Source organism: Ahaetulla prasina, chromosome 4 (genome assembly GCF_028640845.1).
Source record: "Ahaetulla prasina isolate Xishuangbanna chromosome 4, ASM2864084v1, whole genome shotgun sequence".
Lineage (NCBI taxonomy): Eukaryota > Metazoa > Chordata > Lepidosauria > Squamata > Colubridae > Ahaetulla > Ahaetulla prasina.
Genome location: NC_080542.1, coordinates 122,111,581 through 122,133,795, shown reverse-complemented (window position 1 = coordinate 122,133,795; position 22,215 = coordinate 122,111,581). Strand labels below are relative to the sequence as shown.

Sequence of the window (22,215 nt, the reverse complement as noted above, 5' to 3'; positions counted from 1 at the left end):
TGTGAGAAAGACAAAGTTCAATTACCATACTGATTTGTGCATCTATTTCAGGGTTGCCTATGTAGGTGAAGTAAATAGTTGAATTTTCATAGCCATTGGCAAGCAGTAGATTAGTGTTAGTGGCTATTCATAGAGATTGTCTGATCAGAGACCATGTAGAAGCCTGATTCTGTTTTAAATAAATGTTAACAAAATATGGAGTTAAGATAACAGTTATTTTATTTCTTAATCAATATATCTGAACTTCTTTTAAGAAAAACAAATGCCAGTGTAAACATGCACCATGTACATAGATAATATAAAAGTATTGCACATAAGAACATTTAAAAAAAACATATTCTATCTCATTCATTCAAGACAATTATGGGCCACTGATGTACATGAGTGTAGCCAGTTCTGGATTATAAATCAATATTTACTATTCTTGCCAAAAGCAATACTAACTGCTTTGCTTACATAGATGGATATTAATCAGTTGATGTGAAACTGCTTTTACAGGTAGAGCAGTCATCTTTTACATGGTATATAAATACAGAGGAAACAACTCAATAGTACTTCATTCTTGACTATTTATGAAAATGAAAATCACAATAAGTTTAATTATGATCAAGTAGCGATTTTAGGCTAAGACAAAAACTAGAGGGAATAATATAACCTCTTTAGATGCAAAATTATTTTGTGTGTGTGTTGTAATAGGGAACAATGCTAGTATAATGCATCTGGAGAAAGGCAGTGAAATTAGAATAAAAGTGAATGGACTATCATTTTCTCCTTTCTAATACCTCCTTCATTCTCTCATTCTCTCTGACATTTACTTTTCCTTGCCAGTCAACATAATATCAGAGAACAGTTTATTCTTAACAGAACTTTGAGCTCATCATTTGCAGAGGCCTTTTGAAATTAGATCAAAGGCCAGATGAAATTAGACCAAGGGCCAGAGGTTGCCTGTCCTTAGTTGAGTGATTACAGGCTTCCCCTATTTATTTTAAACAGCTTGTTTAAATACTCCTCTGCAGAGGTTCTTTGAGTCCTGCAAAGCCTCTGTTTCTCTAAAATAATAGCAGCCTAGCCAATGGATAGGAAATTTAGAAAAATCGGTAATAACACCTAGTTAACCTCGGCTGATCTGGAAAAGTCAAACAAGGTCAGACTTGATAATACTTGGACCACCAGGAATCAGAAGATTGTGGGCTAAACTCTATGAGTTTAATAAAAAAAAGTCTCAGAATAAAACAAGGGCAACTTGTTCAGCTACTTAGTTAACTTCTAGAAACTGATATTTTTCAGAAGCTTCTTTGGATTGGCAGATACATTGCATCTAACTCATTTCTTGATTGCAGAAAAATATACAAAATGTTCAAAGGATTCTAGCAGCAGAAAGGGATAGGGTTTTTCTCTGGGTCTACCTTCATGACAACAGAAAGTACATAACAATTTTTAGTTTTTGTAGAACAAACAGTAGGATTATTGGAGCAATTGAAACTAGGAAATCTGATGTTAGACACAGCATCCATAAACCAATCCAAGAGAAGATAATGAGATGCTGAAAATATAAACCCTTCGGTAAGACTTAGTGCAGAATTTTTCACTGTACGCAGAAATACATTATTTTGTCAAAAACTATAGCTGCAAATATTCCAAAAACACAAATGTATTTTGATTTTTTTCAAAGGAAAATACTTCAGTCCTATCATTACATAATCTACAGACTGGAAATCATTTTGGACTTGGCCCAATAAAAAAATACAATCTATAAAAAACAAGTAAGAATATTAACAAATCTGCTTGCTAATCTCCCACTCCATGGGAATCTCCTACTCCATGGGAGAGATCCGCCAGGCTTCTAAGAGTTGCTGGAGTCATTCTTATATGCATCAGAATTAATGTCACTGAACCATCATTGTTAGAGAGCAGAAAAACATTCCTGTTGGAAGATATACAATTCTAAATAACCTGCACCTATGGGGAATCACAGGAGCAAAAACAGAGAAACACATTGGTTGTTTCAAAAAGTTTCTGAACAAAATTGATGAAGGTCCTTTCAAAATTTAATCTGCTAGCCAGATGTCTCTTAGTGAGTTTAGGAATGATTTATTTAAATGTACATCTCCAAATATTTATTTCTTTAGAATAATCCATCCATTCAAAGCAAATATTAACTGCATAATTTGTGAACCACAGAACTTTTCTTGGGAAGGGTTGAGGAATTATTTTTATTTATTGATCTGATTTGGTTTACATGGAGTCTTTCTATCAAATCAAATTTACCGATTAGTTTTCCTCTTGGCTTGCCTTCATAATCTTTGACCTGGGCCCCCTGTTGGAAAGAACTGGATTATATTACTAGAATACAGTACAATAATCTATATAGATTCAACACTTCTTTTTGGTTTCTGTTTTTTTCCTAGAATACCATAGTTTTCCTTACTATTATGATATTGCAAACAATTTTAATCTGTTTTGTTCATGATGTAGAGTTATTAAATAAATGGAAATTTCTATTTTATGCTTTTGTATTGAGGCTCATTTTCAAGCTCTGAAATTTTATAAATTTTTATAATACATTTACTCCTACCAAGGAATGTAAAACTTTGCTTCTTTCCAAACATTTATAATTAGTATATGGAATGCAAAGAATATGTTCACTCTATTTACAGGTGAAATAGTGAAAATAAAATATTTTAGACCCTATTTTTGTAGGATGCCCAGTTTACAAAATATAGATAAATACAAAAGAAGTATTTTGAAAGACTAGTTTTACTTTTTGGAGGTACTTTAATACTATCCATAATATTGCTTGCCTCCCTGAGCCAGTGTTTATAAAAGTTTCTATTCTTAGGGAGATGCCTCAAGATTTTACCAATATACAGTAGAGTTGAACACTGTGTCTTGTTCATCTTTCATCCATTTAAGTGTTGTTGGCTTTCCATCTCTGCTCCATTGGATTTATGACTGCTTTTGATATATCCAGTAATTTCACTAAGAATCAGTTTTGAAAAGCTGAAACAATTCTTTTTCATTAGCTGTTTTTGGATGGAAGATTGCTCATCTGTTCTGAGGCAGAGATAGTAGTATTTTCTGTCTTCTATGTTCTGAATATGTAGAATGTTGCATAGGTCCAATTACAGCTATTTAGCATTCTTGATCCAAATTAAGGTTCCTGGTAATATGAACACAAACCCTTGATATGGGGACACATTTTCTAGGTATCAGTAGTCTTGTCACTTGTTAGATGCACTTTTTCGGCCATGTCATCTCTAGGTGGCCTGGCTCTATCAAAAAACCCACACTGGAACAAAATAATACAATATAAGTAAATTGGAAAAACCAATCATCCGATTACTATAACATCATCTTTCCAAATTTCAGACTGCTATTAGGACTAAACTAAATATGCTTGTGCAAATCCAAGTGACTCCAGATATATTGTAATTCTCATAATCATTGGCAAGTGGGGCTTGAATTGCTACTCAAAACATCTGCACTTTTGAAATTAAGCCATTTTGGTACATTTTTTTTCTTCAAAATAATAAGATAATATCAAATCAGCTTACAGTCAGAACTGCTTGTTGCATGTAGGCAACTAATTCAAGTGCTATGTAAGTGATAGAAAGGCTACATAAAACAACAACAAAATTCTGTTGTATGGAAATCTATCACTAATACAATAACAACTTGTTAGCCTTTCATAATACCCTAAAAACCTGGTTCTGTTCAAAGCCTGGGGTGCTGAATATGTCAAGGGCCCGTTTCCTAGCTTTACTGTTAAGTAGCCAAGTATCTTGACTGCTATGTGTATTTATTTTGGATGTTTTTAATTGTTTTTAATTGTTTTAAAATGTTTTAGTGTTTTAACTGTAATATATTTTCTGAATTGTAAGTCATCCAGAGTTATTGATTGAGATGGAGAACTATAGAAATTAATTAAATAAACAAACAAATAAACAAACAAACAAACTTTCAAGAAGCACAATGTATTCCCAAGACTGAGAATAAATCAGTGTTTACTTTTTAGTAGACCTGACTGAGATTCTGTTGCATATCTCAGAAACAGACTATGATTGAATTAAAAATTCACATTGGTATTGAGAGCTTGGTGTTGTGGGAGAAGAACAGTTAGATATAATGGTTATAATGCTGGCCTAGAAATAAAAGACTGTGAGTTCTAGGCCTCCCTTAGGCATAAAACCTGGCTGAAGGCCTTTTGGCCAGTCACGGTCTCTCAACCAATCCACCTGCCAAAGTTATTATGGATAAAATAGGAGGTGGAAGTATTAAGCAAATTTGTTGTCTTGAGTTGATGATAAAGGGATGATAAAAATATAACATTAACTTCAACTTTATATCTCAATCTTGTGGATATCCTTTATAACAGTTATATCCAGACACATATAGTAATCAAAAATGATGTTATTCTGTGTAGCAGAATAATAGCTACACAGAAAGATACTTTGGTACAAATATTTAAGCCTGGGGAGTTAGGCTGTCTACAGTTCTTCATTTTCCCAATGTGAAATGCTTATGAGAATAGGTTGCTTTATAAAGGATATAATGCTGAAAACCCAAGTATTCAATATCAGAAAAAAAAACATCTTTAAAGATATCATGTCTGAAACTCATCATAACTGTGACCATGAATCATTCCAACAGGAAGATCAGAAAGCTGGTGAGTCTCTACTGAGTATTGTTGGTGAACTGCTATTTCATACCAAGTTGCATTGTGACTGATCTGTTTTCCAACAATGTAAGCAAGGGGCAGATAAAAGCCTAATATTGAGCAAGAATCAGTCTAAATAATGGATCATCTGTCTAGATGAGTAATTCTGAGTAACTCAGTCTAGGACACATGATATAAAGAAATGGAATGCATTTTTTAAAAAAAATAGAGCTCTACTTGGCAGGTCATAAGCGGCACTTAATGCCAGGAATGAATAACTTGTGTCTCACTATGCAGGGTAAATCTTACCCATCATGTCTTCTTGATAGAATATCATCTAATCACTCAGAATATCATCTAATCAATCAGAAGTTTTTGATTACTGCCTAAGGAAACTGCATAACATTACATTTAGGATAATCTAGCACAAAAAAATCAAATTTGAATTTAATACAAGAAAATCAATTTTCAAATTAGGTACTTTGAAAATAATTGTTTCTGATACTCTGAAATAGAAACTATCAATGACTTATTGATTGTAAGTCTTTAATGATATAATAAAAAAAATAAAAGACTCTACCAATTTTAATATAAGATTACATGCAATTTTACAAAACAATATTTGTTTATTTTCCTGAAATACTACAGCATGTTGACAATACTGGTGATGCCTCTTTGTTATATTCTGCATAAAGAGTTGCTGGACAAAATATAAAGGTCTTAAGAATCACAGCTGATCTTACAATCTCACTTATAACTAACCTTTGTAATAATGTGTTTGAAAACAAGCTTTTTTTTAAAGACTAGCAACACAAACATATCCTTCTCATACATTTATGACTGTTTGGATGAGAAGGCCAAATTCTTTTCTCTCCTCTCTCTAACTCCCAATTTTGTTTGGTTAACATCCTCCCCAATTGTTCCAACATGTAACATACCTTCCACAAAGCTAAGGTCAACATAGCCAGAACCAGTAGTCCAAGAAGTATGGCCAATATTATAACCCACAAAGGGATTATAAAGGAAATGTTTGGAGTAGCCCAAATAACAGATGTTTTTATCTGAAATGAAATACGAAAGAAATCAGTAAAGATAAAAGAAGGAAAAAAACTCTTTATATTAATGAATTTCAATTGCCTAATACGTAAAAGACAGCAGAATAGCATTTCTGAAGCAGCCAGCTAGAAAGGAAGAAAGTACAGCATAAAATCCTCTCTACGCCATTGGTCCCTCTCAAAAAAGTATGCTTCATTCTGTCCAGTGGTCAGAGTGCCCCTTTTACCTTAATCTTTGTGTACTTGGATAGTCACTCCTAATGCTTATTAGGAATGACTGTCTCAAGCTTTTACCTACACACAGTATGTCAAATGAATTGGCACTCAAGAAAGTTTAGGTATCTAGAATAATTTATTTATTTTATTTATTTGTCACAACAGTATATATAAGCATAAGCATGAAATAACTATACGATATATAAGCATATATATAAGCATAATTATGTAATAACTATACAAAATTGGATACAATCAAAGGAACATTAGGACAAGAACGGTAGGCACATTGGTGCTCTTATGCACGCCCCTTAAAGACCTCTTAGGAATGGGGTGAGATCAATAGTAGATAGTCTTTGGTTAAAGCTTTGGGGATTTTGAGAAGAGACCACAGAGTCTGGTAGTGCATTCCAGGCATTAACAACTCTGTTACTGAAGTCATATTTTCTCCAATCAAGATTGAAACGGTTCACATTAAGCTTATATGTATTGTGTGCTCGTGTATTGTTGTGATTGAAGCTGAAGTAGTCTTCAACAGGAAGGACATTGTAACTGATGATTCTATGAGTTAAACTCAGGTCATGTCGAAGGCGGCGGAGTTCTAAATTTTCTAACCCAGGATTTCAAGTCTGGTGGCATAAGATATTTTCTTGTAATCAGAGGAGTGGAGAACTCTTCTTGTAAAATATTTCTGGACACATTCAATTGTATTAATGTCCGAAATGAGGTGTGGGTTCCAGACAGGTGAGCTGTATTCAAGAATTGGTCTAGCAAATGGTTTATATGCTCTGGTTAGTATTGTAGTGTTTCTGGAGAAGAAGCTACACAGAATTAAGTTTACAACTCTTAAAGCCTTTTTTGCGATGTAGTTGCAGTGGGCTTTGGCACTTAGATCATTTGATATGAAAACTCCAAGGTCTTTAACGGGGTGAGAGTCATCTACAAGGTAATGTCCATCGACAATTAAAATTAAATAATTAAGTTTATTAGTCAGACCCAAAGGTGCTTTTTAAAAAAAGTTAACTAGACTTTCCTTTTTTTCCTCCAAGATGTTTTGCTTCTCATCCAAGAAGTTTCATCAGTTCTGACTGAATGGTGAAAAATGGAAGGATTTATATTCCTTTGCAGGAATTGTTCGACCAGATGACAATCAGAATTCAAGAAGCTTCATGGATGAGGTGAAAAGTCTTCAAAGAAAAACAAAGAAAAATCCAATTTCCTTTTTTAAAAATGTACCTTTGGAACAACCATAACCTGGTTAATTGGGAATCTACAGACGCATTAATCAGTCAGAATTCATAATATGATCCAACTCAACTTATCTGCATTCTCTTAGACATACATTGGCATCCTTCGTTCTCAAAAGACTACAGTATCGTGCTCTGGAAAGAAATCCTAAAACAGCATCTAGTGTGGCTAAAAAGGCCAATTCAAGAGTGGCAATCCCTTCCACACTGAGGGCAGATACATCCTGTCCCCTGCCCAGCCCCCAGATTTCACTGGTTCCGGGACTGCCTCTTTGCCTCAGCCTGCTGAACAAATGTCTCTTCGAATTGGAGAAGGCCATGCTGGTCTTTAGCCTCCAAGCTGAACAATCGGAGAGCAAGGTTTCCCATTGTTAATGTCCATTCCCAGGGCCTTTAGGTCCCTCTTGCAGATATCCTAATATCACAGCTGTGGTCTCCCTCTGAGGCGCTTTCCCTGCACTAATTCTCCATACAGGAGATCTTTCAGAATCTGGCAACCAGCCATTCTCACGACATGCCCAAGCCAGCATAGACGTTGCTGTTTCAGTAGTGTATACAAGCTAGAAATTCCAGCACATTCCAAGACTGAGCTATTTGGAACTTTGTCCTGCCAAGTGATGCCAAAAATACGCCGGAGACAGTATTTGGAGATATGAAAGGTGGAGATATGAAAGGTGTTCGACTTTCTCTCCTGCCGTGCATAAAGGGTCCAAAACTCCTAGACAATTGCAGAAGTAAAAGCCAAATAGCTATAAGTTAATAGTATGGTCTCAGGCAGTTCATATTGCCCTATGCTCTTTTAAAGTTTGAGTAAAAAACACCTAAATAAACCCCATACGGAAAAAATGTATTTTTTCTTTACAAGAAAACAAATTAAATTAAAATATTGCCTCGGGTGCAATATCTTTTATGAAAGAGCCAATAGTTTTACAGAAAGACAAATGTTCTGTCCTGAAACCCTCAAATATATATAAAAATGTAATATAATAAAAATACAGAATCTTTTATTATCATTTATTGTATTTTGATTTAATCATAACCCCAAATTCTGTCCTAAATCAATGAGTCCAGTAAATTTTTTGAAATGCTTACAATCAGAGGAAGATTACAAAAGAAGAAATATATTTTTCTTGATCCCTTCATTTTTTCCAATTTAAGTTGAATGTGAATGCTGAAAACCTCCATGATTCAGTGGAGGCAAGTATTGTGGATGTAAGCATTTGAATTTTGAACATTTATTAACAGAGGTGAGTTATCTATGGCTAAATTATTGGTCTACAATGTACTCTAGAATATGAAGGTATTTAAATTTGCAATTTAGATAGTCAATTAGAACAAGGGATTCCATTTTATCTGTGACAGTATAGAAAATACTAATCATCCGATGGCTATTGTCAGAATGCCTGTCTATTTTTTATGAATTTATATTGAGACTGATGTTGAAAAATTCTTTGCTATGGCTCAGACTGACTATATTAAATGTCAAAGAATTGGGTTCTGCCATCTTTTTTTCATTGAATTTCAACTGTTTATTGTGGCAACTAATAAAGATATTCCTTATTTCCTTAATGAAAGTTGGTTCTTGAATCAATGGCTTATTTCACTATTCAGTCTCAAAATATCAAAGATGTATTGCACTCTCCTTAATATTTATTAAATGTGTTATTTTATATATTAAAATAAAATATTTTAAATAATATTTAGAGATGTTATGGCTCCCCTTAATATTTATACAATGTCATTACCAAAGCTCATTGAAGTAATAAATAAAATGGTTTATATATTGGTTATCCTATTAATTGGAAAAAGTCTACTTTGTTACTCTTATCTATAGAATGGAAGAAGAGATTAGAATTTATAATTTGTAAAAATTTACTATAATAATTGGGTGACATCTATCTCAAAATATATAATAGTGTTGAATTAAATATGTCTATTCTTGCATAGATATAACTAGTTAGTTTAACCTCCCACTAAAATTAATGTTATCAAAATAAACATTACATAAAGATGTGATGTAAATTTTAAGAGGGATTCCAATGTTAATTCCTGTTACTTTAGATATTTTATAGAGATAGATAAGTTAATGAAAGTATCTTTATGACAGGCTAAAGATCCTTGAATGTTTGGCCAAACTTTTATCTCATGACTTTTATTGTTTTGTCAGAGCATAAAGTACAAATAAAAATAGGAAATTAAGGGGAGGAAAAAAGAGAAAGAGAAAGAAAATATGAGGTACAAGAGAAGAAAGAAAAAAGTGTTGACTTCTGACTTTTTTTTAGTACAATACCAGATAACATTACAGCCTCAACTTTTTACTTTTACATATTAGTATATAAGTAGCCATTTCCATAACAGCAAATCCATCTAATTCGCAAAATCAAAGTCAAAGTTTCATTTTTTCATCAAAAGCACAAAATCCAGATGTGATATCCAAATAAAAAACATAATTAAATACATTCTCCTCTTTGAAAAAAACAATCAATTTAACCATTTCTGCTTTATCTTCCTTATTGCAGAAATATGTATTTCTATTTGCATTTAATAATCTTTATAAACTATTATCATTTATAGTAACAAAATTCACAGTATTCTTTCAGATTCTTTAACCTTAAAGAGAAAAATGCTTTCTTCCATCCATTTTAAAACACTAAACTTTTCTTTAAAAACATTTCTAAAACATTCTAATATATCTTTTTTTAGCTTTCTCTTAACACACAGCTAAAGTTCCCTTTCAGACCAACAAAATTCCAACTAAATTAGAGTTAGTTAAATTTAGATCATTAAATTTAGATCACTCCCTTCAAGTTATCCTCACAGAATAATTTTTCTTCTTATATACATCCTTTTTAAAACTCTAAACTTTTCTTTAGGCTAATACATCTTTTTCTTTAACTTTCTCTTAACATAGATACTTTTAAATACACTTTCAATAATATTTTATAAACTTTAAGAATTGCTTAAGCATTATATATAAAGAAAAAATACATTTTCAAACTTTAGATTAAGACTTTCTTTCAATAACAAATATCAGACCAATAAAAAGCCATCCTTATTCCAATTGACTCATTCCAGATTGTCTTCATGGAATAAAATCTATTTCTTCTCTGGAATGTTTGTCAACTAGTTATAAGCTTTTCTTTTTCTCAAGAATTTCTCAACCTTGTTAATGTCCATGAGGAAAAAGTCCCAGACAGTGGTTGCGTAACTTTCTATACATATTTGCATCTCTGAAGTAGTTTGAGAAGTTTTTTAAAACATCCTTTGAGGATAGCTGATATTATATTCTGTGGGTTCCGTAATAATTGAGGCTCCACAGATGTTCACACATAACGTTTATTTTAACTCACAGAGACCAGCAACAACCAGCAGACCAGGCCTGCTTTTACAGCCCTCTTTTTATTCAGCTCCAAAAGCGGGAGCCAATCAGAACAGAACAAGAAACCATCTCCACCATTAGGGGCCGCCACTGCCGGTGCAGGACATAACACTTCTTTCCCCCTAGCTTGCACAATCGTAATCCTGAAGATACGCTGGGCGCCGCTTGATTCGGCTGGACCTTCGTGGCTCCGTTGTAGCCATGGTCACTGGCTGACCCAACTCCTCAGCCTCTTCTGTGGGGGACGTCTCCGGCCCAGGGACCCCAAGCCCCTCCACCAGCAGAGCAGACAAGGCTTCCTCTCGGTTATCAGGTACAGGGGCTGGGCGTCTTATTCCCTTGTAGCTTAGCTCCTCTGCCCGGGATGATTGGGTTGGGCTACCTCCTGGCTCTTCCTGAGTGCCCCACTCTGGCAGCTGCCCATCCCCAACCTGACGCCGGGCCCTGAGCTGGTCACAATGTCTGTGCCACACTCTACCCTCATTTAACTCGACCCTGTATGAGCACGGGCCGGTGATTCCCACGATCTTTCCTGGGAACCATAGGGGGTGGCCGCTGTAATTCCGGGCATACACCGCCTCCCCCAAATCAAATCTCCTGTTTGCCCCCATGGAGTCCAATGGCTGACTAGGTGAGTATTGGGGGTGCAATCTATCAAGTGTGGTCCTCAAACGCCTGCCCATGAGTAACTCTGCTGGGCTCTTATTCGTAAGTGGGCACGGTGTGGAATGCTGCCCCAGGAGGTACTCATCCAACCTCTCCTGCCAGCCCCCTGGGCCCGACCTGGCCAATGCCTCTTTCACTGACCGGACTGTTGTCCTGCCCGGCCATTACTGGCCGGATGAAACGGGGAAATGAGAGCATGGCGTATTCCTAGGCCCGCTAAGAATGACTCAAAGTGGGCGGACGTTAGCTGTGGCCCGTTGTCCGAGACCACAAGGTCGGGTAACCCATGGGTTACAAACAACCGTCGCAAAGTTCTAATGACGGCTTCTGAAGTGGTGGAATGCATTAGTGCGATTTCCACCCACTTGAAAGCATCGACGACCACTAAGAATACTTGCCCCTGGTACGGCCCCGCAAAATCTATATGGATGCGGGACCAAGGACCCCTAGGCTCCTCCCACTCTCTAGGGGGAGACTTAGGCGGCAGCGGTCTTGTCTCCTGACACCGGTGACAGGCCGACACACAGGCCTCTATGTCTTTATCTAGTCCTGGCCACCACAGGTAGCTCCTACCCAGGGCCTTCATCCTAACAATGCCCGGGTGACCCCGGTGAAGTGTCCCTAGAATGGACTGTCGGAGGGGGGGCGGAACTACAACCCTATGCCCCCAGAGGAGGCAACCCTGTTGGGTAGAGAGCTCGTGCTGCCTTCGCTTATAAGGCTGCAATTCAGGGCTGACAGGACCCTGGGGCCATCCACGGAGAACCCAATCAAGAACTTTTGAGATGACTCTGTCCAAGCCAGACATTCTAGCAATGTCACAAGCAGTAACGGGAAAGGCGGAACCGTCAATCAGAAAAACATGGGACGCTGGAGCCGGGTCTTCCACCTTGGTCATCAATGGGCAACGGCTCAGCGCGTCAGCATGGCCCAAATGTTTCCCAGGCCTATAGACCAGGGAATAGGAATAAGCTGCCAGGAACACCGACCATCTGGTCATTCTTGGTGATAGTACTTGCGGAGTCTGTCTATCCCCAGCCAAAATCCCCAACAGCGGCTTGTGATCTGTAACAAGTTCAAACGGGCGACCGTAGAGATACTCATGGAACCGCTTGACCCCCGCAACCAACGCCAATGCTTCTTTATCCAACTGTGAGTAGTTGCGTTCCGCGGCAGCCAAGGTTCGAGAAAAGAATGCAATCGGGGCTCCCGCCCCGTTGGGCAGCCGATGACCCAACACAGCGCCAACCCCATACTGAGACGCATCGCAGGAGAGGACAAGCGGCAGGTTTTCGTTGAACTGTGTAAGAACTGCGTTAGACACCAAGAGTTGCTTGACAGCCTGGAAAGCAGCAGCAGCATTCGCATTCCAAACCCACGGGGACCTGCTATCCAACAGGCGGTAGAGAGGCTCTGCAACCGAAGCCTTGTGTGGCAGAAAGATTGCGTAAAAGTTTAAGAGCCCCAGGAATGCCTGTAACTCTGACTTGTTGCGGGGTGTCGGCGCATCAAGGATTGCCTTGGTCTTGGCCATAGTGGGGTGTAAACCCGACCTATCCACTAGGAACCCTAGGAATTCTACCTGGGGCACAGCAACTACACACTTGCTTTTCTTAACTTTGAGCCCCACATCCCTGAACTTAACTAGCACCTGGCGTAGTCTGGACATCAGTTCCGGAGTGCTTGCTGCCGAAACCAACACGTCATCGAAATACGGCACCACCCCGGGTATTCCGTGGAGTAGGCGTTCCATGAGGCATTGGAACAACCCTATGCCCCCAGAGGACTAGGCAATGAGCCATCTACAACTACCAGTGATAGGCGGCCTACAAATTTCTTGAATTGTACCCTGAATTTCCCACTACCCACAATGGGAATTGGCCGTCCCTGATAGTCTTTTAATAACAGCGCACAAGGCTTCAGACGCTTCTTAGCAATAGTAGGCACCAGACGCTTTATCGTGCTCCAGGAGACTATGAAAGTTGCAGATCCGGTATCAACTTCCATCAAGCATGGCCGCCCTTCGATCAGGACGGAAATTCGGATTTTCTGCTGGATCGGTTCCTCAGATCGCCACCTGATCCTTGTTCCTCGCATCTCATCACGGAAAATGGCATAGCAGTCATCCTGCGGCCTCCTGGATCTCAGGTGAGCCAGGAGGTAGCCCAACCCAATCATCCCGGGCAGAGGAGCTAAGCTACAAGGGAATAAGACGCCCAGCCCCTGTACCTGATAACCGAGAGGAAGCCTTGTCTGCTCTGCCGGTGGAGGGGCTTGGGGTCCCTGGGCCGGAGGCGGACCCTTTTGTGGAACCCTCTCAGGCTGGACCGATCGGCAAACCCGGGCAATATGGCCCCGTCGGCCGCAACGGCGGCAAATTGCGTCTTTGAAATTACAGGCGGCTCGCATATGATTTCCCCCACACCCAAAACAGCCAGTCAGAGGGAGGCTATCTCCCGCATGAGTATTTGGTTTCTTAACCTCTTTAAGGCGATGGACAGCGTCTTCCTCCTCCTCCTCCTCATATAGTGGATCAGCTTTGTTGAAATGAATTGTTGCTCCTTTTGCTATCTGTGGGCTCTGCCCTCGAGGCATATCAGCTAATGAGAGGGTGGCCAGCTCTGAGGCACATGCCTCATCTAATGCCATCTGAAATGTGAGGTCCTGCTTAGCGATGAGACGCCGCTTGAGGCGTTCATCCCGGACACCGCTGACGAGCCGGTCCAAAAGGTAATCATCCAGATCAACAAATTCGCAATGGCGCGCCACTTTACGTAAAGCGGCTACATACTGGTTTATCGATTCCCCCTCAGCCTGATCCCTATGGTAAAACAGGTGCCGGCGGGCGATTCTGGAGGGTGTCGAGGCGTAATGTCTTTTTAATTTAGCCATGAAGTCATCTCAAGTCCCTGCATGAATTGACTGGGGGGCCATCAATGTCATGGCTGTCTCGAACATTTCTGCCCCACAGAAACCCAGGAAATAAGCACGCTTCCTTTCACTAGATAGGTTTGTATATTCATTGGCAATAAGAAAGCATTCAAAACGGGCTACAAATGCCTCCCACGATTCGGTCACTGGGTTAAAAGGCACAAAGTTCTGAGGCAATGCCATGGTTTGCTCTGTAGGCCAGGGATCTGAATAGCTCTGAGGAGAAATTCACACTTTGGCTCGCTCAGCAGCTCAGCAACTCACGTACTTTCCTCAGTCCTCGTCGCCAGTATTATATTCTGTGGGTTCCGTAATAATTGAGGCTCCACAGATGTTCACACATAACGTTTATTTTAACTCACAGAGACCAGCAACAACCAGCAGACCAGGCCTGCTTTTACAGCCCTCTTTTTATTCAGCTCCAAAAGCGGGAGCCAATCAGAACAGAACAAGAAACCATCTCCACCACTAGGGGCCGCCACTGCCGGTGCAGGACATAACAGCTGATCTATGAACTGATGGATTTTTTTTCAAATAAATCTCTAATAATTTGCTCTTCAATCTCCCCAAAATGGGGCAGATCTTCAAAAAGGAATAATAGGCTCTCTTTAAAAAGAGAGCCTTTTTAAAAATCTTAATAAAGAATAATAGTCCTTAAAAATGATTAAGAAATTTACTATGTGTTTGAAAAATAAATTCCAAAATGGCTGCTTCTTCAACAACAAACTGATTATTCCCCCAAGCCCCAGCTTTCAGTACCAAGGCTGCTTTGAAGCTTGGCTCCTGAAGCTATTTGCAGACTTTTGCTGTACTGGAGGTTCTTGTGAGATAATTCTAGGATTTTCCCTAACCCAGGAGAGTCATATAAACTAAAGGAATGATGGTTCTTTCTGTTGGTAAATTGAAAAAATACAGTTGAAGGAAAAACCCTTCAGGAATCCTCCTTTTAACCAGAAAGCGAATGTTTGGCCAAACGGGGTTCATCTTATCATAATGGCAGTTTTAACTATCAAAATTTTAATTATATCATCATTAGATTTTTATTTTAACCTTTATTTTTGAATAAGACTTTTTGTGAATATTCTTTTCTTTGGGACCATTTAGAAAGCAAGTGTGTTAACACCTCTAAAATCTTGGCAAATTTTAGAATCCAGCCTTCTCCACAGCGTTCGTCCTCTCAAATATCACATTACTCAAATTAGGTTAACTCCAAAGCTGTTTTCAGAAACCATTTAAAACTTATTTATTTTACCTTGCAGGGTGATCGGGAAGTTAGTTAATCTGGGAGAAGGGGCAGGTTTAGTGTTGGTAATAAAATTTCAAAACATTTTGAACCACAAATTGCATAGAAATTTTTTAAAAAAAATTAAAAATCCAAAGGAACAATTTTTGATCCATATTTTAGTTGGATATTGTTGGATATTGTCCCACATTATATATCTCTGTGTGCAAACCTATAAATATAGTAATAAAATATGCTATATATTAAGCTATTATTTACAACTTATACAGATGTTCTGCAACTTGGATAGTTTCTGCATTTTTCCATGTGGATTTATATTTAATGCTGTTTTATAAAAAAGAGTCAGTAATAATTCATAAGTGTTTTATATTTTTCTGAAAACATTTTTGTTGCATTAAAAATGTCAGAAATCTAGGGATGAAAGGCTCAGCAAATATTTTCTGTTCATCCTTTTATCTTATAGGGCTGGCGATACAGATGTGGAAACTTTTATGGAGATCTTACAGTATCTGCCTGTTTTCTCCCAGTGATTTTTCCTTGGCACTGCTTTCCACACTCTTTCACCTTGGTTTCAAGATTAAGTTTTATCAAACTTTTTTTTTTTAAATAAGGGCTCCTGTGAAATCTCTCCAGTGCATATTTAAACCTCTTTCATTTTTTCAAATAAATATTCATGGGATACAAGTCTAATTTATAGACAGCTCTTTCTGTGTGCATCTGTCTCTGTTTTAAATCCTACACAATCCTCAGTGGGGATTAAATGTCAAACCATGATCTTTTTTTTCCAGAAAAAATAATATTGAACAAAATTAATAATTTTTATACATTAAAATTGCTTCAAAAAAAAAGAAAGAGGAAGACTGTTCACATTGTAGTTTTGCTTTATAATTTAGCCAGAGTATGGCCACTTTTCTTTACAATCTCTTTTTTTTTTATAAGCACACAACTAATGAATAGAAAACATTGCCGTACAATATGATGGGAAACAAAATGAGAGTGAGCTAGGCTTTATTAAATGTTTTTCTTACAAGGTTCTCTATCTTGCAGGAATATTTCTTATGTTCTTATATTCATAAACCTCAAAAGTGGCATATACATCATATGCACATATTTACTGTGCAAAGATGGTCTCCCTCATTTTCATAAAGTGGAGAAAGGCTGAATCAGAAATGAGGAAATGTTTAAAAGAGATTAATTTTAAAGATGTTACAAAGAAAAATTACAATAGAAATACAAATGAGAAAGCATACTATACATTTATCTGACAACAAGTAGACCCCAAAGTGACATGGTGATAGCCATATAATTGCATATGGTCCCGTAGACAGCCTCCTTTAATTGGCAAAGCTTTTGGTGCCAACTGCATCACAGTAAAACACTGCGTTAAATATATTGCTGCTTCAGATACCAAATATTATCCAGATGAACATGACAACAATGAAAATAATTTAAAAGGAGGTTTAAAATCTAAGAACAATATGTCTCTGATTATTAATACTGGGCACTAACTATTTTACTTATTAAAATACTATTTTTTATATTATTATTATTATTATTATTATTATTATTATTATTATTATTATTATTATTATTATTATTATTTACTTATTATTATTTAGCTATTTTACTTATGGGTGTTTTGGAAAACATCTAATACCCATTTGTTGGAAAAGGAATGCTGGATGTTGGCTTCTTTGTTTGATTCAAGAAAGTTCTTACTTTGCATTCATATATGAAAGGTAAACATAGAAAAAGTTAAAATAATTATAAGAAAACTAATCACATGATATAATATTTTTCTGCTTCTTTGAAAGCATTGATTTGAAAGCATATTAGTTTGAGATTATGCTCACTGCTGCCTATGGTCAATGGTAATTCTGAAAATTATACCATCCCCATAACGAGAAGTTGAGAAAAGTTGAGTTGAAGGAAGATTGGAAAACATATTTTTAATCAATAAACAAGAGGATTTTCTAAGTAAGATACATCAGTTCCTATTATATAGAGCCATAGTTACAATAATGAGGAAATGCATATGTTCTTTTTATGTACTTGCGATATGACACGTACAGATAGAATAATAATGGGCAGAATTTACATTATGACATCACAACATTTTGTTACTTTCTCCTCACCAGTTTCCCTGAAAATTTCAAGACTATTTTTTCCACATAGCAATTGGTCTATTATTTCTATACATTACAAATAACTCTTAATAAGATCAGTAATTCTTAGTTGTTGATTCCACTCAGAATCATATAATATAAAGAACAACAATGAAGTTTTTGCTGAGGGTAGAATTGACTGACAGAGAAATAGTATCTGGTCAATTTTCGGTGGATACATCCATAAATAATGCTTTTATTTAAGTAATTGTTTAGCAACAATCTCTAAAGTTTGTTGTACAAGTCTTTCATAAGTAGGAAAAAGAAAATCAAATCTGTATGAGAACTGTTCTGAATTATAATAAAGTTGAAGATTGCTCATATTTATTTTTAAACATTTTCAACCCTTACTTTGACTCATGTAAAAAAAGTAATGTTTCAAATTTATTTTCTGGAACTACAATTAATATTCTATTGATTGATTTCTGGAGAACAGTATAAAAAACGTAGTCAGTAAAGACTTGAAAAGAGTTGCTGCCTACAACACATCAAATTGTAGAATTGGCAAATCTCCATAAAACATAGCCAGTTCTGAGAAGACATAAAAAGCACTATCATTTTTCAAGAGTTTATAGTCTGTTTTGGGCATCTGGCAATAAAACATCTGTTTGGAAAAATAACTCTCATTCTCAAGTAATCCTTAAGAAAACATATATCTGATCATTCTGCATATTTTCAGAAATTTCTTCTGGACAGCAGGCTAACACCTGCAGGACAGCACACCAATGTAGATGGAGACAGTATTTATCAGCCATGCTAAAGAACATATGTTTTGGTTACAGAATGCATGTGGAGCAAACACATAGACACTTAAACACCAGAATTTATCTTCCACTGGAGTATTTTTGAACTCCTTGGATGGTGAAGGGATATGAAGGATCAAAACATTCAGCTTTCTAGCCTAAAATTAAATCACCCTTCTTCAAGTAGTATCAAAATCCACCCATGTGGATCCACCCAAAGTACAAAAAAATCAAAACAGCTTCTTGGCTGAATCCTTCTTATCTTACAATATTTTTCCTATGATGATATCTCTCCTGTTATTAAGAAATGGGTACAGTTCTTAGTGGCACATAATATGGGCCTGCTTATTGTTTTTAAATTTTGAAAGAAAATCAATAAAATGAATAACCTAAATACATAGAAATCCTATTTTTGAGTTTACATATATCTATATTTTGTTGTTTGACATGTGTCATCTTCCTATTCAATTAGAAGTGATGCCTCTCTGAAATAATCCTAATATTTACTCTAAGATAGCAGTGAGACTATTCCAGGATTTGTTCAATCAGCATTTTTTATAAATTGAACTGATACTCAGTTCCTTGGCTAATGTACAGCGTGGAACATAGACTTAACTTACGGATTTCTCCAAATGTCATGATACACAAAAAGATCCAAAATGCTTTAGAGAATAATGCATACCAGGGGTGAAATCTAGCAGGTTCCAACAGGTTCTGGAGAACATGTAGTAGAAATTTTGAGCAGTTTGGAGAACCAGCAAATACCACCTCTGGCTGGCCCCAGAGTCAGGTGGGAATAGAGATTTTGCAGTATTCTTCCCCTGCCATGCCCACCAAGCCACCCCCACAGAACCGCTAGTAAAAAATTTGGATACCATAGAGTGGCTATGGACTTTGCCTGTGGATTATGCAAATTATAACTCAACACATTTGGAGGGCATTCTTCCTTTCTGTTAATTTCAGTTACCAAAAGATATTATCTGTTTTGTTCCAGATCTGTTTCTAATAGTCTCTCCTTTTGGATAAGTAGGTGGAACTATAATGTAAAGAAGTATCTTTCTGAACCCTGGATATTGAGGATGAACAAAATGGTTTTCATTTTTTTTATGATACTCCAGATACATGACAAGCTATTTGGAAACCACAAAGTCTCAAAACAGGGAGACATGCCAGCTACCTCAAGACCACTGGGCTAAGGTGGGCTCTATCTTAGTTATTTAGATATCTAGATAAGTACTAAGAAAAACTTTAATCTTTTCCCATAGTTCTCCTCAAAACAAAAGCAGAACAAACAGATCACTGTTAAGTATGAAGATATTAATATCATAGTAATCATGGGCTACAAGCTCCAATTTGTCTTTTTGGAATATTTTTACCATTTCAGAACTGGCAGTTCTTGAGACAAAAGGCAGAAACAGTCATAGATCTTCTACCTCAAACCGTAGAACTTCTAACTCTAAAGACTAAAACTGGACTTTCCAATTCCTAACTGCAAGGTCTTGTCAACAAAGCTACACATATTACTTCCCAAACACTTCTGAGACAGAAACTACATGTTTTAATTTTAAGCTGTCAAATAGGCTTTCTGGACAAAGCAGTATCAAATTTAACCCCCAGCAGAGCAGGGGGAGTAAGAAAGTAAGAAAAAACTCATAAAAAACCAACTCAAGCCATGTTTTTTAAGACATAATGCAATGGTCCTTTTCTGGGAAGTTCCAAAGGTTGAAACCACAGAAAAGATGCAAAAAGTACTGGATATTTCCCCCCATTTTTTCAGGTCCAATTCTCAGAGACTGCCTGAACAAATCCTGCAGTTTTCTTTACAAGAAAACATTTTGCAGAAATGATTTGCTATTGCCTCATTCCTAAGGCTGAGAGAAAGTGACTAGCCCAAGATCATTTTGAATCTAAGACAGGACTATAAGTGACAGTCTCCTGTTTTTAGCCTGATGCCTTAACCATTATGAACCATGAAAATGGGAGACTATAAATTAAAATCCCACCTTAGTCATGAAGACCAGCTGGGTTACTTTGGGTTGGTCATTCTTTCTCAGTCCAACCCATCTCACAGTGTTTTTGTTGAGGAGAAAATAAGAGGAGGAAGGTGTGTAAAGTCAGAATACAAATAAGTAAATAAATAGAATAAATAGTTATACTTCACTAGTCTCATTATTGATTATATAATGGCAATAAAAGTGACAAGCTGACCTATTGCTTTCTATGAAGAAATGAATTTTGACAACATTTGCAAGGCTGCAATGAGGAATATTGTTAGAAGTTAATGAACAATATCGTTTGGATCTGCTTAGAGTTAGATTTAGAATAGAGAGATCCAGTCAATGCAATTTAAACACAGTCTTGTTCAGTTTCCTGGGAAGTGTTAGATCTTGTAATTACTGAGGAAGTGGACCTTGCGTTTAATAACCTGTCCCCTACTACATATAAATCCTTCCTGATTGGTGATCTCCCAGAAGTGGCATGTGACTGGGTCCATGTAATTTCCTGAAGGAAGATGGATGTGGTTCATCGGCTTTGAAAGTGGTAAGGCTGTATCTCCTTCTAAAAAAATAAATAAATCACTAAACGCAACTGTCCTGGTCAACTTTTGTCTAGACTCTGATCTCCAATTTCTGCAAGGCTACAAGAGGCTTGTAGATTGTCTTGGAAACTTTTCAGACAGCTTCTTGTTGAATATACCATGGAGATGATATTAATTACACTTTTCTGATATTTGGAGTTACAAGGATTAGAGTGGTGCAACTGTCCTTGTTTTCCCTGATCTCTCATGATATGATTAATATCAGAGTATGGGAGTGTAGGGATATGATAATTCTTGCCAGGGGTGAAATCTAAATTTTTTCCCTACCGGTTTTGTGGGCGTGGCTTAATTGGTTGGTGTGGCTTGGTGGCCAGATGACTGGGTGGGTGTGGTCAATAACAATAAATAATAAAAATAATAAACAAAGTATACAAAACAATAAGAGATACAAAAAACCAACTTTCACACTTTACTCACACACACAACACAACACAACACAATCAACTCACACACAATGTAAAAGCAGCTGCACCTCACCCACAACAGATGGCTTCCAGCCCATTTCTGTTCTATTCTTTCAGAGTCATTGTGAGTTTTTTGACCAAAAAATTTCTTTTTTCTAATCAGGAAACATACTGGTCTACTAGGTTTGCTATAGTCTAGCAGAGCCATACTGGTCTACTTGCCTTTTTTCGGAGTGCACTGGTTTACCGTCTTTAAAAATAGAGGCACCGGTCTACTAATTGCCTTTTTTTGGGAGCGCACCAATCTACCTTTTTTAAAAATAGAGGCACTATCTACTAGCCGCCCTCAGCGCTGATCAGCTGTAGTGTAGCCCTTTGAAGCACTGCGGCAGTCATTTAAGGCCGTTTGCAGCTATATCACCACCAAGAGCTTCAGGGACAGAGAAGAGGAACAGCGAGGTGTGGCCGGGGGGGGGAGGGATTTTTGCTACCAGTTCTCCGAACTACCCGCCCCCCATTGCTACCGGATCACGCGATCCGGTCTGAACCAGGAGCATTTCATCCCTGATTCTTGCTTAAAAAATCCTTGTAATCTTCTCTTCCTTTTTACATGTGAATCCAATCAAAGTTAATGGGGAGAGATGGAATCCAAAGTCTCTCGAATGTAAAATGCCTTAGGGCTTGGCGTTGTACTCCTTCTATTTAACATCTACATGAATCTTCTGGGTGAAGTAATCTGATGCCATTGTGTCAGCTACCATCAGTTGATAATACTCAATGATATATCCTCACCTGCTATGTTGTTGAGAAATTGGGTGATTTTAGAAATGTGAATTATAAGCAAACAAACAAATGTATTGCAGCACATGTGTAACATGGTCTTGCTCATGATGTAGCCTTACTATCTCAT

The 22,215-nt window shown here is 37.2% G+C and overlaps 1 protein-coding gene across 2 annotated transcripts in view; it reads right to left on the bottom strand.

Annotated features, from left to right (window-relative positions):
- Nucleotides 1-377: 377 nt before the first annotated feature.
- Nucleotides 378-22,215, bottom strand: part of ITGA8 (integrin subunit alpha 8) — a 173,433-nt gene continuing 151,595 nt past the window's right edge. For both annotated transcript variants that reach the window (XM_058179911.1, XM_058179910.1), the window contains exons 29-30: nucleotides 5,596-5,718; nucleotides 378-3,289 (exon numbers count right to left, since the gene is read on the bottom strand). In XM_058179911.1, the coding sequence (XP_058035894.1) occupies nucleotides 3,203-3,289; nucleotides 5,596-5,718 (210 nt within the window). In that variant the 3' untranslated portion in view covers nucleotides 378-3,202. The remainder of the gene's footprint in view (nucleotides 3,290-5,595; nucleotides 5,719-22,215) is intronic.